Raw genomic sequence first — 18,396 nt, forward strand, 5'->3', positions numbered from 1 at the left:
ACTGCTGACTGCTTGGGACAAGGAGGTTAAAACCTCTGCGCCCATGATATACCTGAGATAGCTACCGAGTCATGAACGAATGGGTTCATCTTCTGACTCACAAAATGTGTTGTAGCATATATAAACTCGGAACATGGTTTTAACACAAACTTCAAAGATTGTTCCTTTCACATTTATGAGACTCCTTTCACCACCCATCCAGTATTCCTGGATGCGTCCTGTTCAAGCCAGAGCCATGCCCAGACTTACTGATATGTGCAAAAAACTGTCCTGATGTCTGATTTATGAGGATTGCAGGGGAGGAGGCAAAAGCTCGCTGCCCCCTGTGGAATGCTGCATAACTCAGGCAGCCTCAAGAAACGTAGTTGCCAAAATACTGAGTAAAACCCCTTTAACTCTGCCGAGTTGCCTTTAAAGAAAACCTTGGGCACCGCAGTCACCCCGCTGGGCAGGTGACCTCCTGCGGTATCCGTAACCCATGCCCCTTGTTTTATAGGACAGTGAGCATGGATCAAACCTGAGTAGGAAGATGGACAGTCTGGGCAGCAACCACTCCATCCCGAGCATGTCCGTGAGCACAGGCAGTCAGAGCAGCAGTGTGAGCAGCATGCAGGAGGTCCTGGATGAGAGCAGCCCTGAACTGGTCATGATGCATAGTGACGAGAGCACAATTAATTCCACTTCCTCCGTTGTTCATAAGAAGGTATGTCCTCTGGTGCTCTCCAAAGCTTCCTGCCCTCCCTGCTGTCGCTCGTGCTGCATAGGGCCCAGCGAGCGGCGTGCTGTGGTCTTGTGCTGAGCCGTTTGCTGAGAGCAGGAGCTGGTGATGGGCTTGCCAGAGTCAAGTTCTGTGTTTTTTAATTTTAACGGCTGAGCTGCGTTCAGGTGATCTCTGAAAATACAGAGATGGCTAAGGAAGGGTAGCGCTGTCTGTGTCTAGGCAGGGTCCACGCAGACTTACTGCATGCCTCCTCACCTGCCCCGCATGTGCACTCCTTCACCTCTGCTCGTGTCTTCAGTCCTTGTTTCCTTGTGAATGAGTGTGCTGTACTGTGTAGCACGGTGACAAGTGGTCACAGCAAAGCTAACTGTTTACCAGTCACAGTGTATGATTAAAATCTGCTTGCACTTGGATTTCCCTCATGAGAAGTGGAAGTGTGCAGAACTTTGGACCCTTCCCACGAGGTACGTCTCCAGTTAAATACTACTCACTGCTTCTCTGCTCTTGCGCTGCATGCTGTGATCTGTTGCCATTTTGTTTTCTTGGTGCTAGATAGCAAACTGAAGTTGTCTACCTCTAAGTCAGCATCTAATCTGTGGGATTGTTTGAGTGAAATAGTTTTGGCTTGGCCTTAGCAGTGTCATTTACTAGTGGGCAGTAAAGCGTAGGCTTTGTGTGATTGCATTTGCAAAGAGCTTCAATGTGTACATGTGCTTTTTGCCAGAAGAGCTAAAACATTACAGCAGCAATAAAAGTATGAGTTTCACATTTGTAAGGTTGCGACAAGCCTGGTTTTAACTAACTAAATATTTGTAAGCATTTTTGTCTCCTGAAATACACTATTTATGTAACTGAATATTGAAGTATTTATAGAAGGGACCTCTCAAGTCATTTTGTCTCCAACAAAAGATTGCTGTATATATTTAAAGATATGGGAAGATAAGATGCATAAATTTCAGTAGGTTACTTTTTTTTTTTTTCAAATATGTTTTCAGTAGCACCTTTAAAGAGAGACCTTTTTGGAAAAAAATAGGGACAAAAGGCCAGTCCAAGGAACCATCAGAATGAAGAGTGGCATGACTCATCTTACGTGCTGGTGATTGTAGTTGGAGCTTGTTTCTCATTTTGTGTAGGTTTCGAGAACGTTTATTTTGATTTCACATTGCCAGGTAGTTATGTATGCATTAAAATAGAAGTCGGAGAGATTGATTTACACAATGGTACATTATAATATTACTGATGGATCGGTGTCGTTACAGTTGATGAAGACAAAATGTGAGCCACTCCTGCCAGACCTAAATTGCATTTGTGAAAGAAGTAGAGTTGCTGCTTGCCTTAAGAATACCATTTCACTTTGTACTGATTGTATGGCACTTGTAAAGTACAAATACAGGAAGACTTCTGAGGTTATGAATTCAATCCTCTTAGCATTGTAATAACTGCGACGTTCTGTAAGATGAAGACATTCAGCTGAGAACAATGCTCAGTTCAGTTAGGCTCCTTTTAAAAACTCCCCAGCTCACAATTTATGTATGGTGTCATATTTAAGTTATGGACAGAGGGAAGTGTTAGTTGCCTCTGCTTACAGGTACGTGTGGGCAGGGAGCATATACTCACATTACCCTGTGGTTGCACACCATACATACATACATACACTTGCACTGTGAAAAAGCATAATTATGACACCACGTGAATGTTTTTATTGCTTGTTTGGAAGAATGGGAGATCTTCCACACTTTTAAGGGAGGTAGGGTAAAAGAGCTTACATAGAGGTCACTTAAAGCGGGTGTTTTGAAGTATTTTAGGAAGCACAAGAGCCAGATCTGCACTGATAACTCTTGCACACTACCTTTTGCTGTACATATGCATTTAGAATATGCATAGCAGGACATATACCACTCTGAAAATACAGTTTTAACATACGCCTTCTTAAAATTCTCTGTTACTTGGGGCAATACAATCTTAAACAAAATATATATATAATATATATTAATATATACATGAAAAGAATAAAGTTGGAACAGGACATTTCAGGGGATTTATGTATACATACATTCATTCTATTTTCAAGTTATAGTTCTTTATTCTGAAAAAAAAAAAAAGTTCAATTTGTGCTTGCTTTAACTGTGTTTCTGTAAACTGATCAAGTTAATCCACACAACCTGGTTTTGTACTACGAGGTGAGAAGTAGGGAGCTTGGTAATACTCTGGAGCCTAATCACAAACAAAAGTAAAAGAACCTGGGGGTTCAAGTTTAAATTTAGCTGCTGTTTTGCATTTCATCAGCCTTTAAAGGCTAAAAAGAAAATACAGATGAACATAATTAGCCAGCTGTCTGCGTTATGTGGACACGGGGTCATCTACTAGATTGTTTTGACACAGGTCAAATCAGAGTGTTGTGTAAAATTATGGTATTCCACAAATGTGTTAATTAACAACCTCCAGATGTACCAGACTGTGCAAATGACCAGGATGGCTAAATTGCCTGAACTCTTCGCATTTTTTAAGACTCAGAGCTCCAAGTGTCAGAGACCTTTTGATTTCTTTGCACCACGGCCCCAGAGCGTTGTGTGCAACTGTAAAATTCAGGATGAACAAGTCTGTGGGGACGTGCAAAACACAATTCCCAACCTTCAGTGCTTCAGGCCGCTGCCTGGTGTGAAGAGTCAGCCCGAGTGGCTTCCAGGAACGCTGTTCTGCTGTCCGAAACAAATACGGCAAGCAGTAGGACTTGGAATGCTCCCGTGTGGGATTACTTTATTTTCATGAGACTTTATAGTAGTAAGGGGAAAAAATAAAAAAGTCTCATTTAATCAAAGCAACAAGCCAGTATGGTATTGTTTTGTTCAGCTCTGCTGTACAGACTTGTTGCTGGTCCTTACCTCTTAAAGATGAAACTTTGGGAACAAAAACATTGCCAGGGGAATCCTCTGATTAAAATCTAGTTTATAACAAAAGGCATGAAAAGAGGATGCTCACAAACTGCCCAATGCCCGTAATAAATACGGACTTCTCTAAGATCTGTTGGAACTTGAGTGACTTCACAAGTCCACTGAATTACCCTGTGCACGCCGGTGCCTACTGCTGCCGCGGTCAGCACACAGCCTTCCTGCTGCCTCTGCCCTGCTCTTCGATGGGAGCTCTCCTACGTGTCAGGAGTCATGATTCATACTTGGGAAAGGTGGTGGTTCTAGGAGATGTAAAGGATATTTGGGTGTAATGACTTACAGGCTTGAGTTTTGGTTTGCGTGCGCAGGCAGCAATAAACCCTACGTACTGTCTGGAGCTGTCAAGGAGGTCATGAAGCCTTTTCTAGAAAGACTCCTGATACATCAACCTCTCTGCAGATTATTGAGTTTTAGTCCGGTGTTTTACCATGAACAATGGCGCCCTGCTTCCTTTAAATTCTTAGAAGTTGGGCGTTTGCTGCAGTTCTGTGCGCTGCTCTTGCTCTTCATGAAGGTATTTGGTGTGCACCATCAGAGGTGCAGCACGCGAGTGAATATTCCTGGCGAGGTGAAACTGGATGGTTCTGCCTCAGGCTGGTGCAGTGTGGTCAGTTGGCTGTTGGGGAGGTTGTGAATTGGTTACGGAAGACGATGGGACTCCTTCCTCTGTGTTTTGTTAGGTCACTTAATGCGAGAGGTTCAACGCTGCTATGTGCTGAACAAATGTTCAGTGCTGAACTATGAAATACGATTTATAGATCTGTCTGCCCGGTTTTGCTGTGATTAAAATTTGAGGCAAAATTCTCATCGATTTATCAGTAGGAAAAAAATCAACTCCCATCTACCTACTGAGTTGTTTTGTTTGCTTCTGTGGCTTGCTCATTCAGTTGCCTTCTAAGCAGGTATTTTATTCATGTAGGAAGTTTTGTTGCAGAACTATCTCTTTCCCCCCTAGCATTTATTGGAACAAGCTACATCTTTCTTTATAAATGAAAATTATCAGAATGATTACTGCTATCTGGAAGGAGTCAGCTCAGAACGTCCGTGGCATAACACGAAAACACCATTAACAACAGGCGGTGAGCATTGCTCTTAAAAATGCATGGCTGCTGCATTAGGTTGATGTTCCTGAGATGATGTTCTGGTGCTAGGGACTGTAAAACCTGCTGTTAGGTGAGGAGGATGAAAAGATGGTGTGTGGTGGAGCCAAGGTGGGGCTCTGGAGAGCAGAATTTGGGTTGTCATCCACGGGCTGACCTTGGGCAAGTCATGCTGGTTTGAGGAGTGGTTTGCTTCTTGCCTGCTTTTAATATTTTACATTCATCCTAGTATGGTAACGGAGAGAAGGAAAGTGATTGAAGGACTGGGGTGTTTCTAGAAGACCTTAGGAACCTTGTTTGTATACGTGGGCTTTGTGTATTTGGCCGGATAGGTGAGGGTGCTGCGGAGCTACAGAAGGCATGGGAGTGGTGCTCTTCCCATGGACCCATGTGTGTCATCTGAGTGATGCTGCTGAATTTTACCTGTTTAATCAGGATTTTTGGTGCAACTGTTAGAATCTAAGACTCTTTTTGGGAAAGCGTGCAAGTCTGGGAGCACCCTGTTTGCCACGTGAACGTGCACGGATGGAAAACGTAAGATCAGCCCCACCACCGGTAATTGCCCTTCTGTAACACTGCTGCCCCCTGCTTGGGCAATGAAAAGCCCAACATAGGGATGACAAATGTAAAAAAGAAACGGCAGCATTTTATTACACTCAGTGTAGGCCCACTACTTGTTTGGCAGACTGTCCTTTTTAATCGATTGGGCACGCTGGGGCTCCTGCGGGTAGCTGCGGGGGTGCCGGGACAGTCTCAGCCCGGCCCAGCCCTGCAAAGGCAAAGGGGAGCCTGGGACACAAGGGCTCGAAATGAAGGACGGGAGAAGAGAAAATGATATTGAAAGTTAAATTGGCACGGGTCCAACCCAGAAAAAGCCAAACGCTGAGAACAGCAGAGGGGAAATGAGCAGCGGGAACGGGAGAGGCGCGGCAGCGTGACAGCGGTGTGGTGGTGGAAGTGTTGGTGTGCGTTGGCTGGTTTCTTATCCTGGGTCTTTCTGACCTGGCCGATGTCTGGAGTGGTGACAGGGTGGTGAAGTGCTCGTGCTCGCCCGCAGACACCCTCTGCACAGGCCCACAATCCGCTGCTGCCATAGCCAGCGCTCGGCTCAAAGCTTGGCCTCTCCTGCTTGCCTTCAGCGTACGCGTTCCTCACTTCCACAGCCTTTGGTTTGTGTCCATGACGGCCACAGACCTGATGAAACTCAGGAACAATTGGTGGTGGTTAGCAGGAGCTCGAGGAGGGCAGCCACGAAGCCGTGCCAGGAGCCCTGCGGTGGGTGCGTGGCCATCAGCTCCCGTCACGGGACACGGCAGGCACCCGGCGGTGGTCGGAGCTGTCTGCAGGTGTGCTGACTTCTGGAGGCCACCTCTTCAATTAGCAGGTTCCCAATGGTGCTTCTGACGAGCGTGGCTGGTTGGGGTCTCCGTGGGCTCGCCAGGAGCTCTGCTGTCCTCACACCCAGCCCGCGGCGCTTCGGCAGAAGCACGGCCGCTGCTCGCCGCGCCTTTGCCAGCGAGCGAGCAGGGGAAGGCTGCATGAGAAACCATTTGTGCTGAAACCCGTGAGCTGTTGCTTTAAAGGGAAAAAAAAAAAAAAATCCTTTGTGGGCTGTGGAGAGAAAGTGCTAGAAGCGTGCGGGATCATGACTGGAAAGCAGGATCCCTGAGTGGTGGCGGCGGCGATCCTGCGCGGCGGCAGGGAGCGAGCCGGGACGCCGGTCCCGCTGCCGGGACAGAGGAGCCGGGCTGCCAAGGGAATGAGGCAAAATGTTGCTCTGGTGTTAAAAGGCAGCGGCGGCGGCTTTGCTAGACATGGAAGTCACGTTTTTCAAGGGATTACTCGGTTGCAGTGCTTTAAGCCAACCTTTCTGAGGAGCCCGGTCGCTCTGCATTGCTTTGTGCTTCTGAGTCTTTTTTTTTTCCGCACGTATGTAATACTGGAGGTTTAAAAAAAAAAAAAAAAAAAAAAATCTGCCAGGGATTCAGAAGGCATCCCGCTAGCGATCAGCTGACACGCCGAACCGAAGCTGCAATGTGTTGCTTATTCATTTTGTACCGTGGGAGCTGCAGGGGCTAGCAGAGAGCTAAACTATGCATTTCAAACAGCCGTGCTTGTGCAGAAAGAGGGCTGAGAGACAGGCAGCCGCCGAGGAAAGAGCACAGCTGGACTTTCTCCTTGTTTTTATCCATTTCTGCAGGATCATGTATTTATAAGGGATGAGGTGGGCCACAGGGATCGCAGGCCTGAGGTGCGGCCTACCCAGTCAGTGCAGAATCAGGCCCTCCACTACCGGAACCGAGAGCGCTTTGCCACAATCAAATCAGCGTCTTTGGTAAGCAGCCCCCACCCCTGCTCTCTCTCTGTCTCTCTGTTTCTCTCTCTCTCTCTGGGAAGGGGTCAAGAAAAAATTTTTTTCTCTCTTAATTTTTTTTAATCTGTTGGCATAGCAACTAGATATTGCACCGAATGATGTTTTAGCCGTGTGTGTGAAATGTAAGGTGTAGGGTATCTGTAATATCTGGGCTTTCACACTGCATATCTTTCCAGCCGATGTGGAATAAGCCACATTTGTGGGTGAAGCTAATATCGTCTTAGATTTTTTTTTTTTTTTTCCTCTTCCACCTATCTCCTTTGTTAGGGCTGCTGCTATTAACAAATGTGCTTGTTTGCATGTGCATTAAGAGTGTCTATGTGCTTGTGTGAAATACGGTTAAATGCTGTGGAAATGCAGATGCATATGGGTTTTGAAACAATAAGATTGCTGTTTCCAGGATGAGCTGCTGCCGATTTTTTTTTATTATTTTTTAATTATTTTTCCCATTCATTCATTCATTTATTTCAAGCAACTGTGCTGTGACTGCGCTTTGCAGGCTGATCCCCGGGCGGGATCGCGGGATTGCAAGAGCCGAGGGCTCACGGCGGGGCTGTGGGCTTACAAAGAGGAGGGGGATGGGCTGAATCCATCCAGATTTGTACTATTGCAAATGTGATTGCTGTAGGATGCCTTTGTAGTAGCGAGAGGGGTGTGTGCCGCCAGAGTTGGCGGCCGCGCCGCCTCCCCGGCACCCGCGCGGCTGCGTCCGGCGGCAGCCTTCGGAGGGGCCCGCTCGTGGGAGCGGGGTGAGAAGCGGGGTGGATGGATGGATGGACAGATGGATAGATGGATGGGCAGACATGTCAGTGAAAGATTCGGGCCCCCCGGCGTTGGAGGTCACATGGACGGGAGCGTTAGGAAGCACCGTGCCGCTTGCCTGCTGCCATGACATCATCCTGGACCAGCCCCGAAATTACAACAGCAGCCCTCCCCTTCTTGCTCTGCCCTGGCTGAATGATTTTTTTTGATTTTTTTTTTTATTTTTTGCCTTCACCACCACCATTTCTTGATCCCCCTGCACAGATCTGCTCGATCTCTCCGCGTGCAAGAGGCAGCGGCGTGTGTGTGACCACAGCTAAAGGTTGCCAGCCGAGCAGAAAAGCAGCGGCAGTGCCAGCAGCCAAATACCTTCCCGTATGGTGGTTGCTGCTGCTGTGAAATCCTGAAATGACGCTGAGGCGTTCAGACCTGTCACCAGACACTTTGCAGGCTGAGATTTGGGGCAGGGCATCTGAGTTCCACCTTCTGCAGGGGTATTTCTGTGTAACACCGCCTGACTGCTCCCTGGGGCTGAGTCCCCTGCTCCCCATCCTCCTCTCCCCGATTTCAGGATCCTCCTCTCCCTGATTTCAGAATTGACCTAGAAATGAGCACGTTAGAGGTCTTCTGGTCTCCTGGAGACCCTCTGCCTTGCACATTTTTTCTCTTTTGTGCGTGTGCATACAGCACAACACCAGCACTGTTGCCTGCACTCAACAAATAAAAGTAGGATACTGTTAAGTTGGCTGGAAGGACGAAATGATAAATGGCTGAAATCCCATCATCCAAACATGTATGTAAATTGATTCCTAGATCATTGTCAGTGTGAAACATACTCATGATCTCTTACTCCCCATGGAAAGCTGCACCTCCTGTCCTGCCCTCGGCAGCAGAGTCCATCGCTCTTCTCTTCCTCGGACGTGTCCTCCCTGAGCTTCTTGGGTGGGTGAAGTTATCGTGCGGTGAGGCCCCCTTGGGAGCTGGTCAAAGAGGGTGGCACAAGGATAAGGACAGCGAGGTCTTCACAGTCCTCTGAGCTCTGGGGAAAGCAGTGGATGTCCCAGGGTCACTTTTCAGTCCCATGGCAGTCCCCTGTGGGGCTGGGACCGTGTAGGCCTTACTTAGCCACTTGGATTTCCTGAATTGCTCCGCTTCAATCACCAAGTGATTAACAAGATACCTGGCCAGGAAGATGCTGGGCTTTTTGGAGAACTTTTCTGCTTCTGATTTTCTGTGGAACGTGCTCTGATAAGGCTTAGAGTTCACACCAGCGCAGCAGTACGTGCATGGCACCTTCTGGGACACGGGGAAGTCCCAACCCTTGTCTCATTGTGTTAGCCACTGGGCCTGGGGAAGAGCACACAGCGTGTCACGTACAAACTTCATTGTTCCCCATCACATGCGTACGTATCCTCTTCCCCAACAAGAGAGAAGTTCCCCAAAACACCCCCTGGGTGTTACAGGAGGCATTGCTGTGTCCTTAGGTTCTGAGATTGCAGGGTAGGGAAGTAATTTCAGTTTGTTTACAAGAAAAATACTTTAATTTCAGTTAATTTTCTGTTAATTTCAGTTAATTTTGTGATGGGCTTTCTCTTTAATGATCTTTCACCTCTGCATTTTCCAAAATGGAAATCTAGAAAACAGTCTAAATTTCAGCCTTTTCCCCCAAACACAAAGAATGCCAGTATACATCCTTGGGGTTGAAGTGCTGGCATGATTGTCGCACTCTTCTTTTTTTAACCCCTGTGCATTCAGTTACCTCTGGGTGACTGGAGGGTGTCAGTGGGTGGCACGTTGCTGGTCCTGCTATGGCCAAGGGAAAACTGTCACACCTGCCCCCTTGTTTCCTGTTCCAGTACCTGGGGGGAAGAAAAGGTCTGGCGTGTAGCTGACAGGGGGAGGATGACCTAAACATGTCTGAAAGTTAGTGTGAAACCAGAAATCCAGACTATTCATCTGTGTGAATTTATTCTTTCAAATGTTATCTAAAAAAATAAATAATCCTATGTGATAGCTCCTAGATCACTGCTGCTGACCATCAGTTGGCTTCTCAGCACCTGGGCACTGCTTTTGGGCACAGGAAGGTTACACAGCTGAGAGCCACGTAGCCTGCATTGCAGAACATCCTGAATTACCAGAAAATGGGAGTTCTGACACCAAATTTAACGCTACGGGGTGATATTTGGGTGTCAAAACATCTGCTGTGGGATGTGCTGGACACCACCTGCGACAAGAGAAGAGGGCAGCACTGGAGGAGGGGCACCGAGTGCAGGGCCGGTGGGCTGCGCACATTGCTTCCCCTGGGCCAGATCCAGGGTCTCGGGTGCTCATGTTCCTGATGTTCACCCTGACATCAGGATACTGCAGGCTGAGGAAAGGCTTTCTGAAGGGCTCTGTCAGCTTGGAAGTCTGGTCTCTTTCCAAAAACAAGCTCAAATAGCTTTAGCGAGTGAAGGGGACCGCAAACAGGAGGGCTGCACTAGACAGCTCTGCGCTCCCGATGTCCCAGAGATTTTAAGTGCAGTTCCCCTGCCCTGTTTTTCTGCAAAAGCATCACATGAATAATAAGGAAACTGGGCAGGCTTTCAGATAACATAGTGAAATGGGTTATCCACAAAGGAACGGGCTGTGAATATCTCTCTCCACTCTTTCAGTGATGCTTTGATATTATTTATAACAGGCTTAAAAAAAAAAAAAAAAGAGGGCAAATGGGGTTAAGAAAGCTGAAGGAGTGTTCTTGCTTTTTGAAACAAGTGATTACCTTTGGTCTTATTTCAAGTAACAGTTTTAATAGTCACTCATTCCTGGACCACCACGTTCTTTGGCCATTGTGTGTTCCACCTTCTTCACCTCTTTTTTTTTTCCTTGTGGCACTCTTGGGACAGCATGGAACGGTGCTACAGGAAAACACTCTGCGTATTTCTGCTGTTGTATTCAAAATCGGTATCTGAAAAGGAGATCAGGTGCCAGCACATCTCCATCTTACTTTGCGGATTATCAGTGATCCATAAATTAAAAGTTACAACCAGGAACCTAAGCCTTGGAGCTGAGAAAGCTGCAGTGGAAAGGAAGGCTGGACGTTGTGTGTGTTGACAAGACTGCACCTATCAACATTTTCCAGTGAAAGGTGTTCTTTTAGATATGTGCACTGGTTTACTCAACCCCTTAGCTCTCCACCACCTCACATATTTCCTTGATACCTGCTTTTGCAGCTTTCAAATGAGATGATCTAATGGGTAAAACTTCATAGAAAGATCAGGCAGTCGGGACCCTACTGAAGGCCTTGGTGTTCTCTTTGAAATCCAAATACTAGCAAAAATATTACATGATCTCATCCTGGGTGTGCAAAGCCAAATGTCTGGGTACATGTGAGCACTCTTCTCTGGCTGTGGCCATTAAAATGACATCGGGACAGCGTGACACCAAAACCTGGTGCGTTCACATGGTGGCTCTTCCCCTGCACCCTCTTCTGCTGAAGCAATGACATGTTTTTCCAGATGCTTGTGCTCTTCAGCAACTCATCTGGCTGCTGCCAAACAGATCCTTGCCCTAAAATACTGACTTGTTCTTTCTTATCTCAAGGAGTTTCTTTCATCGTGAGGGGCTGCTGGTGTCTTGCTCAGTCCTCTGCCACCACCCAGCAAAGAGGACTTGGTATTTTGGTTAGTTATCAAGAGGTGAGAATAACCCTCGCTTGGGAGAACATTCAGTGTCTTGGTAGAGCGACATATATATATAATTATTTTATTTTATTTTTTTTTAAAAAAAGGAACTCTAAGAACTGGCAGTTTAGAGAATTTGTGAGCCCAGCTTCCTTACGTCAAGCCAAAATCTTGGAGAGTGAAAAAGAGGAAGTTTGGATTTGGTGACAAGTGAACTGCCTGTGAGAGTAGGTTGGGAAAGGCAGCTGCCTGTCTCAGCGCTGTGTATGCCAAAGATGCAGGGGGATAAGAAACTGAGGAAATGTCATGCCTTAATAAAGGCTGCTCTGTTTTATGCCGAGTTTTGGTTCTGCCAATGACTGATTCAACGTGCTTCAAATCGAGCTTCAGGAAACCACAGTTTTCTGCTTTAAAGGATCCTGACATTTTCTGGTTACGTGGAGAAGAAATTTTGCAGTGAGCAATTCAGTTTTAATCTTTCCCCATTGTTATCTGTGGGATTACATTTGCAAAACACTTCTTAAAGTTCAGAGTGCCTTTGTCTAAGAACGCTAGGGAGGTGATTACTGAGACTTGCCCAGATCTTGTTTTTCAGACGGTCACTGAGGCCGTGCACCCATCACAGGCTTCACCTTCAGAACCGTAACCATCCAGGTGTTGACATATTTAGTCTGAAGTGCCTCTCTGGTACCGAGCTGGTCACATCCAGCAGCTTATTCCAATCTCTTTCAACTTCACCCTTGCTGTCTTCGAGATCACTGTTTGTGGACCTCATCTTTGAGGCCAGAGTTCTGAAGAGTGTTGGTATTAATTAGAGATTACGGTGATAAATTAACTCTGTAGCATGAGCATGCTGAGTGCAGACACCAGATCCATAAAACGTCCACAAAGTCTACTGCCTTTCTGCTCCCTGCTGCCCTTCTTCTCCCTGGTCTTCAGGAATGAAATGCTGCTTCTGTTTTTTAGAGATGAGGGCAAAGGGAAGACTGGCAAGGTTGGTAGTGGATTTTTAGATCTGTGGTTCTTATGTTCTTGCTGTTTGCCTTGTCCTTCCGAATTCTTGGTGCTGAGCGTGCCCTGTACAGTGCTCTGCTCTTTGCAACCAGGCAGGGCCTGAAACATGGCGCATTTGGGCAGATCCTGTGCTGCTTTCTGCTATTACCAGATCTCCCCAGCTTTTCCTAAGCTATAGCAGAACCCCTCCTAGTACTGGCTTTGTGTTTCGGCAATCATTCCCACATCCCCACGTGTTCTGATGCCTGGCTGAGGTGGGTTTCAGTACCCAGCCCCGACCATATGAAGGCAGGCTTCCTCCTTACACTGGTGGCTGAGGTGTAAGCGTGTATTCAATCCAGACAACTTCAAAATAACATCCCAAAATTCCTCATGCAAGGAGGACATGATTTGTGTGTCAGCACAATGAAGGTCTTCAGGTGCATCCTAAGCCTGAACTCACCTTAAAGGTCCCCAAAATGCGACCTCCGAATGGTGGCAGTGCTGGAGCAGGTGCCAACTTCTTCCCCCTGGCTGCCTCTGGAGGAATTCTTCAGCCAGGCCAGGCTCTTGCAGGCTGCAGGAAGGGAAGGACTGTTGGTTCGTGAGGCTTCCGTAATCCCCTGCAAAGGGCTCAGCTCTGCTGCTCATGGTTAGTGTGAAGGGAGATGTCCCCTCTTCTGGAGTCAGACTGCAGCTCTACGTGTGTGCGAAAGGCTTTTGGCTCCCAAGGCTGAAAGATCTAGGCTAGAAGATCTGCTCATCTTCTATATGTGAAGTTCCTGGGACTGTATTCTTAATTAAAAAATAATAATAATTCAAAAATTGGTCTTGGACACTTTACATCTTTTGAAATGGAAGCATTCCCATTCAAGTTTTCTTCTGAAAAATTTTGGCACAACTTACTGGGTGTTTTTTTCCCTCTTTTCACATGGCTGTACTTAGGCATGGAAATGATGTGGAACCTGTGAGTTTGTTTCAGCTGAGCGGGGTTTAAAATCTGCTTAGACCATCTGATCAGTCTCGTTAAGAGCACACAGTTCCAGAACAGTGTTCCCTTGTTAGAAAACTTTCAGTTCTGGTAGGGAATGAGCTCAGTCTGCTGTCTTCTTGCATTTCAAGAAGAAATTTTGAAGGAGGTGCAGGAAATAGGTATTGAGGGACTGAACTGGTGCTTCCAGGAACGGGGAGTTTCTCAAAGTGGATGCCACCTTGTAAGCCCACGTAACCTTCAGGATTTGAGCCCTGTGTCTGAAGAAGGTTGCACAGCAGCCACCTGTGTTTCCAGATCTCCTCTGGTGTTTCCTGTATTGATGGGTAGTAACCCGCTGGTTCCTGTGTTCATAAAGTGACGTTTTCTGCTGTGTTACTGAAAATGAACGTGGAGTTGTCAGGAAAATATGGGAGGGAAGAACGAGGAGGGAGAAACCTTTTGGCCTGGTTTGTGATATTAAACAGCAGCACCCTGTGAAACCCCAAACAGCAATCATTCCCTGGAAGTTGACTCCTAAGAGCACAGCAGAGCGCGGCCTGCTTTACAGGTAAGCGGTGAACGGGGCAGCGAAGGCGGCCACCTAGCAGTTCTTTCCCTTTCCCTGCCATCAGGTTACAAGGCAGATCCATGAGCATGAGCAGGAGAACGAGTTGCGGGAACAGATGTCAGGATATAAGCGGATGCGGCGCCAGCACCAGAAGCAGCTGATCGCCCTGGAAAACAAGTTGAAGGCCGAGATGGATGAGCACCGCCTCAAGCTGCAGAAGGAGGTGGAGACGCATGCCAACAACTCGTCCATTGAGCTGGAGAAGCTGGCCAAGAAGCAAGTGGCTGTGATGGAGAAAGAGGTGGGTACACATACAGGCTCCCTAGGCGTACGAGAAGCTTGAGAGGGAGAGGTTTGTACCAGCTCTCAGGGAAAGGGCAGTGGAAGTGCTGCTTAAACCCATGGTCACTGCCTGGAGCTGCAGATTTGTGAAGGAACTGCACAGCCACGAGCTGACCCTCTGGGTGACGGGCGCTCCACTGGCACCCACTGATGCTATAGCTGTGGAAAGTGACCGACAAACTTTGGGGGCACCTTGGGGAGGCTTCTGCCTCGTGGCTGAGGTGTGTTATTGAGGCTGTGACAAAGCTCGTGGTGCTGTAACCTGTTCTTCTGCTGTCACTCAGCCTGTTCAGAAATTGGTACGTTAATTACATGGTAATTAGTGGGCTTCTGCCCTCTGGGGTGGTTTCGGTGAAGAGACAGAAAGAGGAAGCTCTTAAATGTACGTGGGCATTATGGTTTCTTCCTGTGCAAGCAGCTTGCATTTGGCCAAACGCTCATGACTGTGTCTGGCATAGGATGGGAGAATGACAGACAAAAAAAATGCCCAAAAGAAGACCAATTTATGCTGGATTCAGTACCTGCTCCTTCACCCCTGTTCTTTTTCCTTTCTCTGTGACTTGCAGGCAAAGACGGCTGCAGCAGATGAAAAGAAATTCCAGCAACAGATTTTGGCTCAGCAGAAGAAAGACCTGGCGACCTTTTTAGAAAGTCAGAAGAAACAATACAAGCTTTGCAAGGAAAAGATTAAAGAGGCAAGAAGCCATCGTTTTGGGGGCTGAACGGGGTGTGGCATGAACATGAACTAGACTTTCTTTTTGATTAACCTGAGCCAGCCCAAGGATTTAAGGGATGCTGTCATACTTGGAAGCAAATTTAGATTCCCAGCTAGTAAAGTTTCAGGAACTGGGATCATCTGGCAGCATTTCTAGAATTAGGGATGCTGGAGGAGCCTTTGTGGGTTGCTGTAGAGCAGAATCTTTGAAAGCAAGGGTGATGAGGGGAAATGGGAGTTCATAGAGCACTCTTCTTCCCCCTTTCCCTCATTTGTTTTTCCCCTCAAGCCATAAGCAATCAGAACAGAGGTACACGTCACTTGATTAAAAACCCAGGGATCACTTACATGAAGTAGAAAAAAGGCAGGCTGAGGGATTTGGGGTTGTTCAGCCTGGAGAAGAGAAGGCTCCAGGGAGAGACCTTCCAACAGCCTGCCAGTACTTAAAGGGGGCTACAGGGGAGCTGGGGGGTGGGACTCTTTGTCAGGGAGTGCAGTGATAGGGGTGATGGTTTTATACTTAAAGAGGACAGATTTAGATTAGATATAAGGAAGAAATTATTTCCTATGAGGGAGGTGAGGCCCTAGCATAGGTTGCCCAGAGAAGCTGTGGATGCCCCATCCCTGGAAGTGCTCAAGGCCAGGCTGGATTGGGCTGGGGGCAGCCTGGCGTGGTGGGAGGTGCCCATTGCAGGGGGTTGCAACTAGATGATTTTTAAGGTCCCTTCCAACCTGAACCATTCTGTGAAATAAGTAACTTCAGTGCATAGCCTATATCTATCCCAAACTACGTTATTTAAGTACATCATCCCACCAGGTAGCAAAATCCTTTGCTGTTATGATGAATGTAGAGGGGACAGAATGGACAGTAAAGAGCTCCACAGAGGATCTGATTCAACAGACTTGAGCATGAGTTGAAGTAAAGGAAACTTAAGCCCAAGCTGGACTCCTTTGTAAAACAGGTGCAGAGCTAGGAAGGGAGCCAAGGATTTTGACCCATTCTCTTTTCTGGATGGCCAGAGCCTCCCCTGCAGTGGTGTTTTCTGTCTTTTCCTTGCTGCAGTGTTCAGCCTTGAGGCATTTGTGCGTAATTGCCATTTCTTCCTGCTCCTCTTGGTGTGTTAATGCAGCTCTGGAAGCAGTAGGGCTGGGTATGGCAGGGGGACGAGTCTGGTTCCCCTCGTGCCTGCTCATTTTGGTGTCCTTCTGTGAACGGAATGGCAGAGGAGTAGCCAGCAACAGAAGGTCCTCCAAGTCCCATGTCGCAGTGATCCTAAGGAGAGTCTTGTTTTTTTGACTCTGTATGCATGCAGGAAATGAATGAGGACCACAGCACACCGAAGAAAGAGAAGCAGGAAAGAATATCCAAACACAAAGAGAACCTGCAGCACACGCAGGCTGAAGAGGAGGCCCATCTTCTCAGCCAGCAGAGACTCTTCTACGACAAAAACTGCCGTTTCTTCAAGAGAAAAACGATGATCAAGAGGCACGAGATGGAACAGCAGAACATTCGGGAAGTATGGCACTCTTCAGTTCTTTTTCCAGACATTTCCTTAACTGTTCTAGCTTCATGTCTGTAAAAGTTTGCTAGCTGCATGATACTAGATCTTCATATTTTAAGTTGTCAAACAGAACCGAGAAAAATGTAGGAAAAGTGTTTTGGGAACCCATTTTCCATACAGAAATGTAGCTGGCACATGGCTGCTTTTATTTATTGAAGGAGGAGGGTGGCAAGACTGGCTTGCAGAAAGAAATATCACGTGGGCTTTTAGATTTTTTTGGGGGAGCCTGTTGAGCTGCTTTCACAACGTGGGGCAGTTTTTGCCATGGTAAGCATCAGGGCTGCCTGTAGGATGGGATGGCTGAAAGGACATCAGGTGAGGAGTTGTGCTTGTTGGCAGAAGGAAACCCACACAGTTAAAATTGGTGTAGTGAAACAGTAATAACCTTAACAGAACAATACGGAGGTTGCAGACCAAAATGCTACAAATGTGATACCAAAAATTCAGTCCTGTTGTGTCTGTGTTCTGAGCATCTGCAAATAATCAGAAGTTGGTTTTGCCATTGGGCTCCACTCAAACCAGTGCTCAACGTGCCCAGAAGGGGTGGCAGTTTAAGGAGCAGCTGTTTAACGTCTGGCTTCTCCTCATTTTTTATTAACCCTCGCTTTATGGGCTGCGTGTAGTCAAATACCACGTTGCAAAAATAATTATTACTTCTAGGTATTTTTCTGTGGTCATCACTGTAGGATCTGAATTCTTCATGGAATGTTATTTTTGGACAAGGACTATGAGAAGGGGAAGGTATTTTAGTAACGGCTGAGAGTGAACGAGTGGTCAAAAAATTCTAATAATCATTTATTTAGTCTGTTACCAGACTATTCCACCATACTAACTGGTGCCCAGTATTTTACCTATGCAGAGCTTTGCTGCTGTTGACTTTGGATGTGCCTGGGGCTGCTCAGCTGCTTAGCAAATCACACCCCAAAAATTAATGACTGTGTGAAAAATCAGATTTGGGCACACTTAGCACTGTGTGTAAGCTCTGTGGCAAGGGTGAGAACAGAATTCAGTTACCTAGTATGCTGTTTGAGTGTATTTTAACCAGGAAACACTCCTCTGAGTTCTTGCATTTAAGCTCTAAGGAGACTTACTTCTCCAAATGATGTAAGTGTTGTTTATTTCCTGAAAATCATGCCCTTACTAATTAGTTCATATTCACTGGATAAGGTACCTGAAGTAAATAACACCTTTAAAATGTTTTTTTTTCTTGATGTTTCAAGTCACCAAGAGGTTTTCTTGTACAAATGGGAAAGCCTTTGTGAGAAGTGGAGTGCCTGTTTGCTCTCCCTGAACTGAAATCAGGGGTGGAATGGGCCCCACAGCAGCGGGTTGGCCTGTCCAAAGTGTAAGGCACAAGTGTCACAGGAAAGGATTTCAGCATATCAGTAGATCTCATTTTTTATTTTGTCTGTCAAGGGTGCAGCTTTGGCTTAAACACGAACACGTGCAGTGCCTTCACAGGGGTTAGAGCAGATTTGGAGGACCTGTTTGCAGGTGCTGACGTTGAACAATACAACAGGATTACAGCATGAAGCAACAACTCCGAATTCCTAATGAGATTTCTTGCTTTGACTGCAAAAATTTGTTGGGCTGAGCCAACACGGGGCGCTCCCCATGCTGGGCACTGGATGTGTACGTAGCGCAAAGCGGCCCCTGCTGTGCCGGAGCCTCGCATG

The 18,396-nt window shown here is 46.9% G+C and overlaps 1 protein-coding gene across 7 annotated transcripts in view; it reads left to right on the plus strand.

Annotated features, from left to right (window-relative positions):
• Positions 1-18,396, plus strand: part of TAOK3 (TAO kinase 3) — an 81,965-nt gene that overhangs the window by 59,461 nt on the left and 4,108 nt on the right. For 6 of the 7 annotated variants that reach the window (XM_084538721.1, XM_084538725.1, XM_084538722.1 and 3 more), the window contains 5 exons: positions 497-703; positions 6,970-7,104; positions 14,166-14,402; positions 15,010-15,138; positions 16,472-16,675. In XM_084538721.1, coding sequence (XP_084394847.1) covers positions 497-703; positions 6,970-7,104; positions 14,166-14,402; positions 15,010-15,138; positions 16,472-16,675 — 912 coding nt within the window. The remainder of the gene's footprint in view (positions 1-496; positions 704-6,969; positions 7,105-14,165; positions 14,403-15,009; positions 15,139-16,471; positions 16,676-18,396) is intronic. The other variant, XM_084538727.1, reaches the window with a different exon arrangement.

This window comes from Aythya ferina (assembly GCF_964211825.1).
Source record: "Aythya ferina genome assembly, chromosome: 17".
NCBI classification, from domain to species: Eukaryota; Metazoa; Chordata; class Aves; order Anseriformes; family Anatidae; genus Aythya; species Aythya ferina.